The 15,669-nt window shown below is 43.0% G+C and overlaps 1 protein-coding gene across 4 annotated transcripts in view; it reads right to left on the bottom strand.

Moving 5' to 3' along the window:
* Nucleotides 1-1,208: 1,208 nt before the first annotated feature.
* LOC147102055 (E3 ubiquitin-protein ligase rififylin-like) overlaps nucleotides 1,209-15,669 on the bottom strand; it is a 102,216-nt gene continuing 87,755 nt past the window's right edge. For 2 of the 4 annotated variants that reach the window (XM_085964206.1, XM_085964207.1), the window contains 3 exons: nucleotides 12,080-12,293; nucleotides 11,952-11,978; nucleotides 1,209-8,587 (listed from right to left, as the gene is read on the bottom strand). In XM_085964206.1, coding sequence (XP_085820332.1) covers nucleotides 8,406-8,587; nucleotides 11,952-11,978; nucleotides 12,080-12,293 — 423 coding nt within the window. In that variant the 3' untranslated portion in view covers nucleotides 1,209-8,405. The remainder of the gene's footprint in view (nucleotides 8,588-11,951; nucleotides 11,979-12,079; nucleotides 12,294-15,669) is intronic. The other 2 variants (XM_085964209.1, XM_085964210.1) reach the window with 2 other exon arrangements.

The following is a 15,669-nucleotide window of genomic DNA, read 5'->3' as shown; positions in this document are numbered from 1 at the left end:
GACCTTTTGACAGATGAAATATCAGCGTTTCACAGCTGTTTGAAGCTGTCAAACACTGAATCTGTACTCCAGGTTAATTCCTTCCTCTCAGGATGATTTAGAGATCTCTCCGGAACAGAAAGCTGAATGCTGGAACTTTTGACAGCTGGCAGCCATTCTGCTTTCTGTGCCGGTGAGATGAGGGACTCCCGAGACCTGAAGGAAGGCTGTAAAGGTAAGTAGAACTTCTTTAAACATTTTACACAGACCAAACACACTTACCTCTGCAATCATGCACCCATCACTCACCTGAACACCGGACATCTCGACCTCTCCAAGCCCTTCATCCCGACGGCCCGCCTTGCTAACTTGGCGTGGTTTGGAGCCGTCGAGAATCCCACATTTCACCAATGAAAATAGGGATTAGGCTAAAAACTGCCTGTTATCTACCTGTTAACAGGCAGTTAATTGGCACTAATCCCTTTCCTGCCTCGGGGAGGCGGGTGCCAGTGCGGGTCGGGTACCCGCCTCCTTTGAAACTGGCATGGAGACTGGTTGGGGCGGGATGGGTTCGTGCCCCCCGATTTCAGGATTTTAACCCCCCTACATGCCTCCAAGGCCCAATGAAAATCTTGCCCAAGAAGTAATGATGCGGGAGCGGGAAAAGACGCCATTGCAGGTGATTTTCTGGCTACGATTTAGATAGATAACCATATATACCTCAATAAACTTTCCCCAGCTGGAATTGGCCTTCATTGATTCACTCTTCGGACCGAAGCTGCTTTTCACTTCGAGTCAGTAACTGATCCAATTCTCAATGTGGGGAGGGCAGAGATGAACATTACTGAAAATGCAGCACTGCTTGTAAATGCCTGCTATTTGAGAATGAGTCTGTGCTATCAGCTAGCCAGCACAAATGCAGTTGATTTTTTTTTATAAGCAAACACTGAACTCCACCTTGAATACATTCAACCCAGCACCAATCTGTACTCAAGGATTTAACACAAAATGATGTATTATTTAAACACTGATTTTGGGGGGGGGGGGGGGGGGGCGGGGGGGCTGGTGGTGAAGTACAATTGGAAGAAAACAATCTATCGCAGTGCATAAACTGGGGGGGGGGATTTCTAAAACTCCCAAGTCTATCGGATGAGATGACGTGCGGGTGTGTGCGCGTTATGTACAGCATCACTCTGCAGAAGTGTTTTCAGAAATTCAATACATCAAAATTCCAAATTTACATTTTTTTTTATTGTTTAGAAAAATGAAATCTAAAATCATGTACAAGTTTATGCAGGCTTTAAAATTAAACAAGGAACCGATTCCAAGAATTATCCATATAATCAATAGTATAGACAATATTTTCCAGTGTAGATAAATGATATAGATTACCAAACTCCATTAGACCACAAGTGTATAGAATAAATCATCAGACCCTCATTTATTGCTGACATTTAGTCTACTCAGTGCTCAGCAGAACCATTCACTTCTTTCCCACATCAGTAAAAAGGAAACAGTAAAACCCCAAAATAAAAATAAGTTTCATGAAAGCCACACGAGTGAAAATGAGGCATTTTGTGCCTTATTTTTAATTCTGCTCCTGACACAGTCAGTTGTCTTTTGAAATAAAAAATGCATCCAATGCTTGGTTATATTCAACACTCTCATTGTTTAAAATAGTATTGAAAAAAACAAAAACCTATGAATGCTTTAAACATTGAAGTTTATACATTCAATTAGATATGCATTTCCCATGTAAATATACTTTGATCACCAGTCTTCACAGAACAAGCTCCATTTTCTACTTGATTTTTTGAAAATCACATCAATCGTGCTTCCGCTTTATTACAAAACGAAGCAGGGGAAATAAAAACCTTAACATGAAGGGTCTATTTTAAATATCACATTCTTAATCTGGCCAGAAAATTAATTCATATTCTCATCAGTCTCTTCACCCTCCATTTCCCCAATCTGACTTTCAGATTTGACATTGTTATATTGCTAAATCTTGTTAATTAATATTCTTGCTTTTAAAAAGTACAGAGAAGATTTCAAAAGAGTAGCTAGAGCAGTTACTCATTCTTTGCATATATTTTACTGAAGATACTTTGGTAGGAGGGGGGAACTGAATTGTGGCAAGTTTAAAAAGACACTAAACTTACAGCAGATCTTGAACAGTTCGGAAGGGAAATGGACAATGTAATCTGGTGTTTCAGGGGCACCAGGTCATCTGTAAAACTTCCACAAAGTTTGATTTAGATTGTCATTTTCAATAAAAATTTGTTGATTTAATTTACTCACCAATTTTGTTTTTAAATAAAGAAAATTCTATTATGGGAGACACAAACAGGAAAGGAGGTCTGGTCCAATGGACAGCATTGTTTCAATATTCTCTTGTGACTGCTGCTGAACAGGTTACAGTAATGGTGATGTGACTGGCAATGAAATATTACTGCCACACAAAAAACACATCACTGCAAATAACCAGTTGATTAAGTCCACAAGAGGCCAGTATTTCCTTGGACTGCCAGAAAAGAATTTTAACATCTGTATTCCACCTCTGCCTCAAATGCTGCTGCCTTCCTGATGAGGTACTGATTTTTGGTTTCCTCAAATGCAAGGGATTTGAAGTATTAGTACATGAAGCCACTTTCTTTGGGTATATCAGTTTCTGGTGAACACAATGACATTACCAAATTGGTCTCCAATGAGATTTGTTTCAACAGTTGATTAACTCTTCGTGTAGCTTAGAATCCAGTCCCAGCCCGTCCATGAACTCTCCACTAATGTGACAGGTTACACAACTCAGAGCCCTTCCATATTTGGCGCTCAAATCCCAGTCTAGAGTGTATGTCCAACATATGCATACTTCACAACACTGTGCTTAATAGCAGTGAATGATATAGTAAAATAACAAATGTACTACAGTAATAGGTTGCTCACTTTTTCAGCTCAAAGTCATTTGTAGGAACCATCACTCTTTTGATTAAATCTTGCTTCATCCATCTACGGATTTCCAGTCATTGTAAGTAACAGACTGTCAAAGATGAAGGCATACGCCCCTCAATATATTGTGTTCTCACACTGGTCTGAACATACATCATGGGACCTCCTATCCTTATACGATTCACACAAGCTCCAATACTTAATGGTGGGGTAGTACAACTTGATCAAAATATTTCCTCATTTTATACAGGAAAATAATAGTCTGAACAAATACTTTTGGCATTTTAGCAAAAGCATCAAGTTCTCTTTTAAACCAGCGTTCAGAACCCCCCCCTCGCTGCTAGGCTGGTCTGGTGACATCACCACCAGAGAGTAACCCCCGGGCATCTAGAGCAGCTTTTAGGAAACGCTGGGGAGGGGGGGGGAGCTGTGATGACAGGGTCACCGGACCCCAGGGCACAGCACTGCAGGCTGGGAAACCTGCACCCAGCCTACAGAATGGTTTGAAAATGAAGTCCCTGCTGTTTCCTGTGGAGCCTCTGAGTGGACACACCGACTTTCTTCTATAAAATGGACTTTGCTTCCCCTTTAAGGGGATGTATTAACTCCCTATAAAGCAGCTGGGCCTATAAAACTAGTAAATTATGCTTTTCTTTTTCGTCCCATCCCCTGTAAAAAAAAAAAAAAAAAACCTTTCTTCAGCTTCCCCTCCAGTATTGAACAGTTGAAAGCAATAAAGGCACTTCAGGCAACGTTGAGCTTTTCACAGCTTTTTTCCTTTAGAACTACAGGGGGTGTGTAGGGAGTAATAAGTATATTCTCCCAAACAGCCCATCCATTTTCCGAGGCCTGTTATTAAAGGTAAACCACCATCAGAATCTTTATCATTTCAAATATGTAAATCACATTTTTTTAAAATCAGAAACGTTTTACAGAGTGTCAGAAGGAGAAGTCCTCTTGATACAAACAATAATTCTTCAATGATGCACCAATGTACAAAACGTGCACTCAGGAGAAGCTGAATGGGAAAACCGTAGACCTCGGCACCGCAAGGGTAAAGATGTGCTGAATATCTGTGGAAGAACAAAAAGGATGTCCTCTTGGCTATAATCTTCCAATCGGAGATCGATATGATTGAAAATCCATATTTGTGGAGAAGACAATGTTGAAGGTGAATTTTCAGTAGACTGTCCTTGTGATGGTGTTTTATGTTGAGGCCATTTTATGGTAAGATAGCAAAAAGTATTTTATCAGCAATTTAAAAAAAAGTAAAATGGTCGAGATAATCCAAATATAAAAATACCAGCTGATATCTGATAGTACACAACCAGATAAATCTGTAAACACTACAGTTCACTCCAGTTGTAGAAGCTTCAGTGACTGGAAAAGACATTTTACTGTAGGAATTCCTTTTTCCAAAATCCAGCTTTTACATAAATTACATTTACATAAATATGATTGCAAGATACTTAAATAAACTGTGGCTTGCAGCCACCGTAGCTTCAGCAGAAGGTGGGTGGATACCCAGTCTACGCATGTAAATGCCTAGTTACGGTGGAGGAGCAGGAGACGCCTCACGGCAACTCCGTCCCACCCCCTATTATCTTATGAATCCTTCACGCGCAGTCAACACCACCTGATATACTGCACCCACCACCAGCACCTCTGTCCAACCTCTCAGCAGCGTCAAGTAAGTTTCAACACTATAAAAGGGAGGAAGGAAAGTGGGTTGGTTTGTGTGCGTGTATAAAAGAGAGCCACACTCAACAGCAAACACTCCTGGCCCTTCAGATTAGGCTTACCACACATCCACACTCTTAAGTAGCATTCACTTGATATGTGGGGGTGGAAAAAAAAAAAATTAAAGGTAAATGTAAAGTGGGAAAACTTGCTGTAGGTAGAATTGTCCTCCAGAACATTAGGAAAGTTCACGACAGCATTATGGATGAGATGACTACTACAGGAAACTGTGCTATCTGGCACCGAGCTGTTGCCGTCCCATCAAAACTGCCGGACAAACCAGCGCTAATGTTGAAACATAGAGATTGAGCTCCGTATCTGGCAACAAACCCTTTGCAACAGCTTCTAAACAGTCGGCCGTACCTTGCAAGCGTCTCTGGAGCTTAGCAACAGCTTCAGCGAGACCTTGCAGAGCCTGACTGGTGAAAAAGCAGCAACGAAAAGCAAAAAAACCCTAACGGAACGGCTCCTGATTTTTGCAGGTGGCTCGAGCATTCCGGACAGTTAACCTCCGGATAAACCAGTTTCCTGTACTTAATACATTTTTCCCCATGAAACGAAGCCACTGCTGCCATAAAGGATGCAACACAAACATGGCTTAGGTGGGAGAGGGGTATAGTTTCCACCATCTTAGAAGCAACAGCAGGAGATATTTTGTTACCCATGTGGAAAGCCGCTTACAGAATACAGCGCCCTTTTCTAATGGGAGACCAGTGCGGACCAATGTGGATCTATTTTTGGGGTGTGTGCAAGAGGTGGTTGGTGCTAATACACATTTATCCTGGATTTTGGAAATTTACAATATAAAAAGGACTGGAGTCAGATTGAGGTGGGATTCACAAATCACATTTTGCGACATTCTGGTCCAAGGACTACAAGACTCCTCAAAAGTTTGCATCAATGTAAACCCAATAACCAAGACTTCGGTTGACATGCCTTCCTCGTTAGTTATTGCTTTCAAGACACAAGTAGCACCATCGCAAATATAGGCATAGTCAGTTTACACAGCTGAAAGAAAACCTGTCTGAGAGAACAGGTTTAAATGGGTGGGATGAATTTTGAGGAAAGCGGGGCAGGAAACAGCTTTCAATCCTGAGAAAGAGGGAAACGGTAAACATGTCTGCAGATGGACAAAAGCTACAAACTATCATCAGAACAGCCGCAGGTACAGTACAATTAACAGACTACAAAAGGTTTAACAGATTGATTGTTAGCACACTAAAATGTTTGCATGTTGAAAACATAAATCCCAAAAAACAAACAAACATTCACTGTACAGATAAGACTACTATTGAACTTCAAGGCACAACAGATTCTTACATTTTTCAATAAAAGCCACTTCAAATAGTGCATTTGGTGTCATGAATTTTCTTTTGGTTGAGGGTGGTGGGGAAGGAAATGAAAAATAAAAGAGTTACAGGGGAAAATATTGGTATAAAATGTACGGTCAAACTATGATGGCGTAGGACTGCCGGAAGTAGAAAACCAGTACCTACAAAGCAACAGAATGGATAAAAGATGCGAAGACACTGGCATCAAACACACAGCTTAGAAGAGCAGTAGCGAAAACCAGTCAATCTTAAATGATTTAACAGAATGTACAATGTTATTGTTTGACCTTTAACCTGCTTAATACTCTTGTAAACATGTCCATGCAATTATTACACTGTAGATACAAATGCAAAGTTAAAGATCAATAGACTGGATTTAAAACAACTTAAATTTATCTTTACTTTTTAAATTGTGTACGTCTACTGATCTTTAAATATACTCATCCGATCTACACGGTACAGAAAAACAGGAAGATTCAGATAGCACAGAACCATATAAATGATATGGAACCATGCAGATTTTTGCATGGCAGTTTCATTTTAAGGTTTGGGGTACAATAAAATGAAGATGGTGCATTTTATCAACCCAATTTGGCCTACACATGTAAATGTAACTGCTAACCAGGGACTGGCTTTGCCCGATGACCGTTAAATGCATTGGGAAGCCTCGCGCCTGTAATTTGTAATAATATATCTGGGATTTAATTCAGTGGGTTTAGGTTTAAGCACTGAACTAAATGGACAGCTGGCAGAGCCAAGTTTCAGCTGGAACTGAAAAATCTTTATTCGTTCTACTTGCATTCTGAAAATTAGCATGATGACTGTGGTTTATTAATGTTTCAAACATCTACCAGTACTTGTTCAGTTTAGTGCAGTTCCATTTCTGCCCTTTTATTTGCCCCCATATAGGTTTCCATTGCATATTTAGTGCCCCCTCAGTAACTACTAGTAAAAACAAATTGCACTATTTCTAAAGTGTCTGCAGTCATTCTGATACAACTCAATGCTCAAAACATAGGTACAAGATCCTTCAAAAATACTAATTACCCCAAATAGAAACTACAGGAAACTCTCTTTTTACTGGCACCTAAATAACCGGAAATCTCTCTTAACCAGCAAAATTCAGGAGTAGGTTCACGTTCATATTAGTGGCCGTGTAACCGGGGTTCCTGGATCTGTGGCCGTGTAACCGGGGTTCCTGGACCTGTTGCGATGCAACAGGGACGCCTGGATCTGTGGCCGTGTAACCGGGGTTCCTGGATCTGTGGCCGTGTAACCGGGGTTCCTGCACCTGTTGCGATGCAACAGGGACGCCTGGATCTGTGGCCGTGTAACCGGGGTTCCTGGATCTGTGGCTGTGTAACCGGGGTTCCTGGATCTGTGGCCGTGTAACCGGGGTTCCTGCACCTGTTGCGATGCAACAGGGACGCCTGGATCGGTGGCCGTGTAACCGGGGTTCCTGGATCTGTGGCCGTGTAACCGGGGTTCCTGGATCTGTGGCCGTGTAACCGGGGTTCCTGGATCGGTGGCCGTGTAACCGGGGTTCCTGGATCGGTGGCCGTGTAACCGGGGTTCCTGGATCGGTGGCCGTGTAACCGGGGTTCCTGGATCGGTGGCCGTGTAACCGGGGTTCCTGGATCGGTGGCCGTGTAACCGGGGTTCCTGGGTCGGTGGCCGTGTAACCGGGGTTCCTGGATCGGTGGCCGTGTAACCGGGGTTCCTGCACCTGTTGCGATGCAACAGGGACGCCTGGATCTGTGGCCGTGTACGGGGCTCTCGTACTTTAGTAAGTATACCTCTCTGTAATCCGGACTTTTTGATCAACCAGCACCACACCAGTCCCGTCGGTGCTGGATAAAAAGTGTGTTTCTTGTAGCTTACATTTAATAATCTCTTCGCTGCCCTGCCCCAGACCAGCAGCCTGCTCTCACATTCTGTCAATGCCACTCCTTAACCAAGTGCTAGGTATACAATGGAACCCTGGAGCAACTCTCACCTCCAATTTTCAAGATTAGTGACATGCTAAAATAGCTCAGCCATACATGTTGTTCTACAGAGTGGCTAAAACCAGTGGTTTCGAGTTTCATTTCTTTTTGCTTTGGGCTTTCTTGTATTTCTCCTTCCAATCCCATTTCTTTCGTTTCTACCTTACTTTCCACAGTGGAAGGAATTGCAGCTGTATAAAAAGTGACCATTTCAACACATCCAAGGTAAATGATATGTTTTATGTAAAAAAAAACCCTCTCTATACAATTAAATAGTGTTTTCAGTGAGTGAAGTAGAAACGTGTTAGCTCACTTACTAGTAGTATAGGTGGACAGATATGTTTAAATCAGCGGCGTGGGGTCTGGGTTGTGAAAATGCACGTCTCCAATCGATCGGATATGGTTTCACAGTAGATGTGGTTACTCAAGACTTGAAGACATGCACAGCCCGTATGACAAACTGCCTGCAGATGGGGCACTCGCTCATGCGCTTTCCACACTTAGTACACGTGACCATATGGCCACACTCTAGCAGCACACAGTCAATTGGAGAGTCCATGCATATTTTACAGAGGTTTTCATCAACACCCGACGATCCAGTCCCACCTACACAAAATAAAACAATGAATGGAAAACACCTCTACTGAGAGTCAGGCTAAAGTTATAACAGAAAATTGGCTAATGTCCAAAATATAAATTTTCATTTTTGTGGTCAAACAGAGAATGTCAGTGCTGGAGAATGAAACACTATTTTTAGTGCTCAGCTCTCACCCACACACATTAAAAATTATCTGCCGGGGGGGGGGGGGGGGGGGGGCGGGGTTGGAACTCTGCACGTGTCCAAGCATGCAAGCAGAGTGCTGCTTTGTCACTGATCTCAGTCCGTAGTACAATTCCAGTCTGCTGACTGAACATCACACTCCACAGATGTAATGCAACTCCAGGCAAAAAGGTACATTCAAGTTTTGGGCTTTTGGAATACATCAAGGAAAGCTGCGAGAGACTGTGCAATGCAGGAATTTCACCTGACCTTTCACCCCTAGGTTCTGGGTTTGAAATCAACCAACTCAATGGGATGAAAGTCTTGTTTCTCTCTACTCTACACGGGTCCTGAAGTGAAACGGGTTTGCCCAGTTTCAATCCCATGCCTGGTGGCGTAAGTGCCTAGAACAAAACTGCTCACAGTTCAGCACTGATTGTCAGTAAGGATGCAGCCTCAGCTTCACTCAAAGGCCAGAGACATGCTGCGGTTAGAAATGGAAAACCTACACTGGGACAGTAGTAGCACTTTCCTGCAGTTGGTGTTAGGGCACATGTTAGGCAGGGTCAAGGATTCTTTTGGCTTGTATTAAATTCAGGAATGCTTTTAAACAAATATCGGGTGAAAAATCTAGCAAATAATCAACTCCCCAGCACCAATACCCCTTACTTGGGAGCACAATATTCATCCAGTAAAGTTATGACATACAAACTAGAACAGCTAGAGTTTTCAAATGCTGCTTTATATCTACATTAGGTATTGCTCTACCCTCCACAATCAAAGATAATCTTATCTATTTATGCACAATGGGGTTACATGAAGGGTGGGAGGAGGCTTCTGTGGAGCATAAACACCGGCGTGGATGGACTTGTTGAGCCGAATGGCCGGTTTCTGTGCTGTAAATACGGTGTAATATGTAATATAATGAATTCTTCATTAAGATGGAGAATGAAATAGTTGACTCAGAGACAAGGGTCCTCAATTTAAATAAAGGAAACTATGATGGTCTGAGGAGCGAGTTGGGTAGGGTTGATTGGGGAATGTCACTCAAAGGGTTGACGGTGGATAGGCAATGGCAAACATTCAAAGACCGAATGGAGGAGCTACAGAATTTGTTCATCCCAGTTTGGCATAAAAATAAACAAAAAAGGTGACTCAACCGTGGCTAAGGGAAATCAGGGATAGCATAAGATCCAAGGAGAGGACATATAAATCGGCTAGAAAAATCAATAATCCTGAGGATTGGGAGCAGTTTAGGGGTCAACAAAAGGAGGACAAAGGGATTAATGAAGAAAGGGAAAATAGAATGAGTGTAAGCTAGCAGGGAACATAAAAACTGACTGTAAAAGCTTTTATAGATATGTGAAGAGAAAAAGATTGGTGAAGTCAAGCGTAGGTCCCTTACAGTCAGAATCAGGGGAATTTATAATGGGAAACAAAGAAATGGCAGACCAACTAAATTCATACTTTGGTTCTGTCTTCACAAAGGAGGACACAAATAACCTCCCAGAGATGCCGGGGAACATAGGGTCTGATGAAAGGGAGGAACTGAAAGAAATCAGTATTTGTAGGGAAATGGTGTTAGGAAAATTGATGGGACTGAAGGCCGATAAATCCCCAGGGCCTGATAATCTACATCCCAGGGTACTTAAGGAAGTGGCCCTAGAAATAGTAGATGCATTGCTGGTCATCTTCCAGAACTCGACAGACTCTGGAACAGTACCCATGGATTGGAGGGTAGCTAATGTTACCCCACTATTCAAAAAAGGTGGTAGAGAAAAAGCGGTAGTGGGGAAAATGCTAGAGTCTATTATAAAAGATGTAATAGCAGAGCACTTGGAAAGCAGTGACAGGGTCGGACAAATCAACATGGATTTACAAAAGGTAAATCATGCTTGACTAATCTACTGGAATTTTTTGAGGATGTAACTGGTAAAATAGATAAGGGAGAACCAGTGGATGTGGTGTATTTGGACTTTCAGAAGGCTTTCGATAAGGTCCCACATAAGAGATTAGCGTGCAAAATTAAGGCACATGGGATTGGGGGCAAGGTATTGACTTGGATAGAGAACTGGTTGGCGGACAGAAAGCAAAGAGTTGGAATAAACGGGTCGTTTTCCGAGTGGCAGGCAGTGACTAGTGGGGTACCGCAAGGATCGGTCTTAGGACCCCAGCTGTTCACAATATATATTAATGATCTGGACGAGGGAATTGGATGTAATATCTCCATATTTGCAGACGACACAAAGTTGGGTGGGAGGGTATGCTGTGAGGAGGATGTCGTGAAACTCCAGTACGATTTGGACAGGTTGGGTGATTGGGCAGAAACATGGCAAATGCACTATAATGTGGATAAATGTGAGGTTATCCACTTTGGTGGCAAAAACAGGAAGGCAGATTATTTGAATGGCAATAGATTGAGAGAAGGGGAAGTGCAAAGAGACCTGGGTGTTATTGTGCACCAGTCGCTGAAGGTAAGCATGCAGGTGCAGCAGGCGGTTAAGGCGGCAAATGGTATGTTGGCCTTCGTAGCAAGAGGGTTTGAGTACAGGAACAAGGATGTCTTGCTACAGTTGTACAGGGCCTTGGTGAGACCGCACCTTGAGTATTGTGTGCAGTTTTGGTCACCTTACCGGAGGAAGGACGTTCTTGCCATGGAGGGAGTGCAGCGAAGATTCACCAGGCTGATACCTGGGATGGCAGGAATGACGTATGAGGAGAGATTGTGTCGATTGGGCTTATACTCACTGGAGTTTAGAAGGTTGAGAGGGGATTTCATCGAAACCTATAAAATTCTGTCAGGTCTGGACAGACTAGAAGCAGGAAGGATGTTTCTGATGGCCGGGGAGTCCAGAACCAGGGGTCATAGTCTAAGGATAAGGGGTAGGCCATTTAGGACAGAAATGAGGAGGAATTTCTTCACCCAGAGAGTGGTGAACCTGTGGAATTCTCTGCCACAGACGGCGGTGGAGGCCAGTTCATTAAATATATTCAAGAAAGAGTTGGATATATTTCTTGAGGCTAAAGGGATCAAGGGATATGGGGGAGAAGGCAGGGACAGGGTACTGAAATTGGATGATAAGCCATGATCTCATTGAATGGTGGAGCAGGCTCGAAGGGCCGAATGGCCTACACCTGCTCCTATCTTCTATGTTTCTATTCATAAGTGTTTCTTAAAAGTTACAGAGTGAAAATAATGCCGATTCTTACCGTCGTGTGTTCTGGATTCAGCAACTGCTGAGAAAAGAAATTAGGAGAAAAAAAAAAAGGTATATACCAAACAATGAAATGAACTATTAAGCACAGTCATCTGATTCTATATATGGAACTTCTCTTACCCTGATTGTGAAGGTCCTTTTGTTCATTGTAGAGCCTCGTCACTCTCTCCATCAGCTCCCACTTTTCACAACACCCTTTGTAATTTACAAAGTTCCGTGCTAGTATTTCTTTTAGCTGACGCACTGAGAGAGCTTCAATGTCTTCCACGCGAGTCAAGTCTGATAGAGAGGCTCGGTGCCGGCCTGGAGCTACTACCTCCTCTGAATCGATTGACTAGGGCAACCAAAACCAAAAGGGCTAGTGATTAGAGATATATATGGTGTGAACAATATCATGCAAAAACAACTAATCATTTATTCCACACACTAGATATAAAAAAGGTACAGTAACAGTAAAACTCACTGATGCACTGCAATTATACGTAGTACTAAAAGTTCCCCAAACTCGACCAAACAAATTTTATGGACATCTAATTTGGGGTGAGGAAATGGGTGAAGTGAATTTTTCTCTTACTTTTATCAGAACACGTCTATCGAAGAGAATTAATCCTTCTTTTCATCAAGGATTAATAAAGGCCTTCTTTGATCGAGGGGTAATTGGGTGAAGTGCAACTGTTACTACAACAGCTACTTGCATTTATATAGCGCCTTTTAACGTTGTAAAGCGTCCCAATGCGCTTCACAGGAGTATTATAAAACAAAAAATTTGACACCGAGCCATATAAGGAGAAATTAGGGTAGATGACCAAAAGCTTGGTCAAAGAGGTAGGTTTTAAGGAGCGTCTTAAAGGAGGAGAGAGAGATAGTGAGGCGGAGAGGTTTAGGGAGGGAGTTCCAGAGCTTAGGGCCCAGGCAGCTGAAGGCACGACCACCAATGGTTGAGCGATTATAATCAGGGATGCTCAAGGAGGGCAGAATTAGAGGAGCGCAGATATCTCGGGGCGGGTTTGTGGGCCTGGAGGAGATTACGGCGATAGGGAGGGGCGAGGCCATGGGGGGATTTGAAAACAAGGATGAGAATTTTGAAATTGCTGTGTTGCTTAACCGAGAGCCAATGTAGGTCAGAGAGCACAGGGGTGATGGGTGAACGAGGTAGAGAGGTGGGTGGTTTAGGTCTGGAATTCCAGAGCTTTGGGCCCAGGCAGCTGAAGGCACGGCCACCAATAGTGGAGCGATGAAAATCGGGATGTGCAAGAGGCCAGAATTGGAGGAGCGCAGAGATCTTGGGGAGTTGTAGGACTGGAGGAGGTTATAGAGATAGGGAGGGGCAAGGCCATGGGGGGGATTTGAACAGAAGGATAAGAATTTTAAAATCAAGGCATTGCCGGATCGGGAGTTAATGTAGGTCAGTGCGCACAGAGGTAGTGGGTGTACAGGACTTGGTGCAAGTTAGGATACGGGTATCAACAGGAAACATCGTGGGAATCCTAAATAAATTACAGTGCACACAGAATTACTGCAAAATAGGATTACTGATCCTGGGCCCTGCAAACCAAGACATACACGCCTAGATCACAAGGAATGCGGATCATTTTTGGACAGTATAGTGCAACTACTGAAAGGAAACAGTATTTATAAAGCCTGAATTGTAACATAGTACTTAAGATTAATTAACATCAATGCTCTAAACTGCGATGGTCATTAACAAGCAGTTACAGAAAAATCTGCAAGATGTGTTGACTCCCCCAAACAAATTGATGAACATTTGCATGGAGAGTAGTCAGCCTCAAAGACAGGTAGTCATGACCATTGTTCCCACTAAGCTGCGCAATTACCGCGAGGCTGCCACGCACCAGGTGTTGCAGGCTGTGCAGTTTCGCTGGAGCGGGCTCCAGCGCGCAGGCGCTCTTTTCAATCGCGTCCCACAGGCAGGAGCGGGCTTCGGCGCCTGTGTGCTGGAAACAGCTATAGGCCTGAGCCCTCAGCCACTGAGAATGTGAACGGTGTAATGATATCAGCAAATAGTGATGGTATTTGCCTGTACAGGTAGACTATCCTTTATCCGAAAACCTCGGGATCAACCGTGTTTCGGTTTTCGGAAAATTTCGGAAGGTGGGTCGGCGGGGGGGGGGGGGGGGGTTGGCGGGGGGTCGTGCGCACGACTTACGCTGACCCTCTGCTCAGCGTAAGTCGTGCGCCACTCTGGTCATGTCGTGCGCACGACTTACGCTGAACGAAAAAACCTTTGGTTTTTAGAGGGTTTCGGTTTTCGGAAGTTCGGATAAAGGGTAGTCTACCTGTATTGATTTGTATGTGGGTTCAATGACGACACATTCATGAGAGCTTGTCTTTTTATCTAAGGTATGTTCAACTCATTTAACAGCATTACAGGAGACACCATCTTAGAGATCCATCTAAAACGAAACTAAAACTAAACTCTGCCTGTCACATGCCCTCTGCTGGTCAGGCATAAATAATCAAGCAGGCATCATAATCAAACATAATGATAATGTAAGTTCATTAAGTGTTACAGTTAAAATGCAGAGTAATACAAAGAAAACATGTTGTTAGATAAAAGTAAAATACTTTTGTTTTAAGAAAGGGAGATGTAATGATATCAGCAAATAGTGATGGTATTTGCCTGTTTGATTATGATGCCTTACCAGCAGAGGGCATGTGACAGAGGCAGAGTTTAGTTTTAGTTGGATTTCTAAGATGGTGTCTCCTGTAATGCTGTTAAATGAGTTGAACATACCTTAGATAAAAAGACAAGCTCTTTCATGAATGTGTCGTCATTGAACCCACATACAAATCAATACAAATGGCTGGCGAATGCCGATGCGGTGCTGGGAGCCATGGCGAGTGGCGATGCGCTTATAAAGAGTGCCAGTGCCTATGCATTGGAACTCGCTACGGTCCGGAGCCTCAGAGAGAGAGAGAGAGAGAGGCGCGAGGGTCCAGGCACATGTAGTCCATTGCCAGGGACTGAGCAGTGATCACACTGTGGAACAACACAGATGGAGGCGCAGCACATGTACAATGGCCACTGGAAGGAGGCTGAAGCAAACAATTTTTAGGCCCGTGGTGAAATTTTTTTTTTAATTCGGAAAATTGTTTAAAGCCGGAAAAAAATACAAGAAAGTGATGTTTAATGTCCTGTGGTAAGTTCCAGTTAAATTTTGCCACGTGTTGTCCCCTTTTTGAAAGTTATCAGTGTTATTTAAATCATGTTGTTATGAGAGAGGGGAAAAAGTTTGTGCCCCTGTTTATACCTCAAAGTCTGTGAGAGACGAAGGGAATGGCAGCAGAGAGAGAGGAAACAACTTCTCCAAAACTGATCCCAACTGATTGCCAAGGCTGGGGCTAGATAACCTCACCGCCATCTTAGGAAATTTAACCACTTTATTCACTTCTTATTTGAGCTTCATTTGGAATTAGAGGTTTTTTTTGTTGTATGTTTAATGACAGCGTTGAAGAGGGAGCGAGAAACTTGGAGCAACTTCTTCCATCAAAGCTGCAATGAGACTTGAAAGAATTTAGATTTTTAATGAACTTTTCTCAAAATGAGTGTTAAAAACACTTTTTCTCCCCCCAAATTTCAAATGTGTTTTTGGAAGAAACAAGCAAAAATCAATTTCCTCATCTAAACAAATTTCAACCAGATCGTGAAGTCCAAACGCTTTTAAAGAGGCTCTGATTTACTTACAATG

This window comes from Somniosus microcephalus, chromosome 22, assembly GCF_052327205.1.
Source record: "Somniosus microcephalus isolate GS21.2 chromosome 22, FLI_Smic_1.0, whole genome shotgun sequence".
Lineage (NCBI taxonomy): Eukaryota > Metazoa > Chordata > Chondrichthyes > Squaliformes > Somniosidae > Somniosus > Somniosus microcephalus.
Note: the sequence above shows the minus strand (reverse complement) of the source record. Positions and strands in the feature narration are given on the sequence as shown.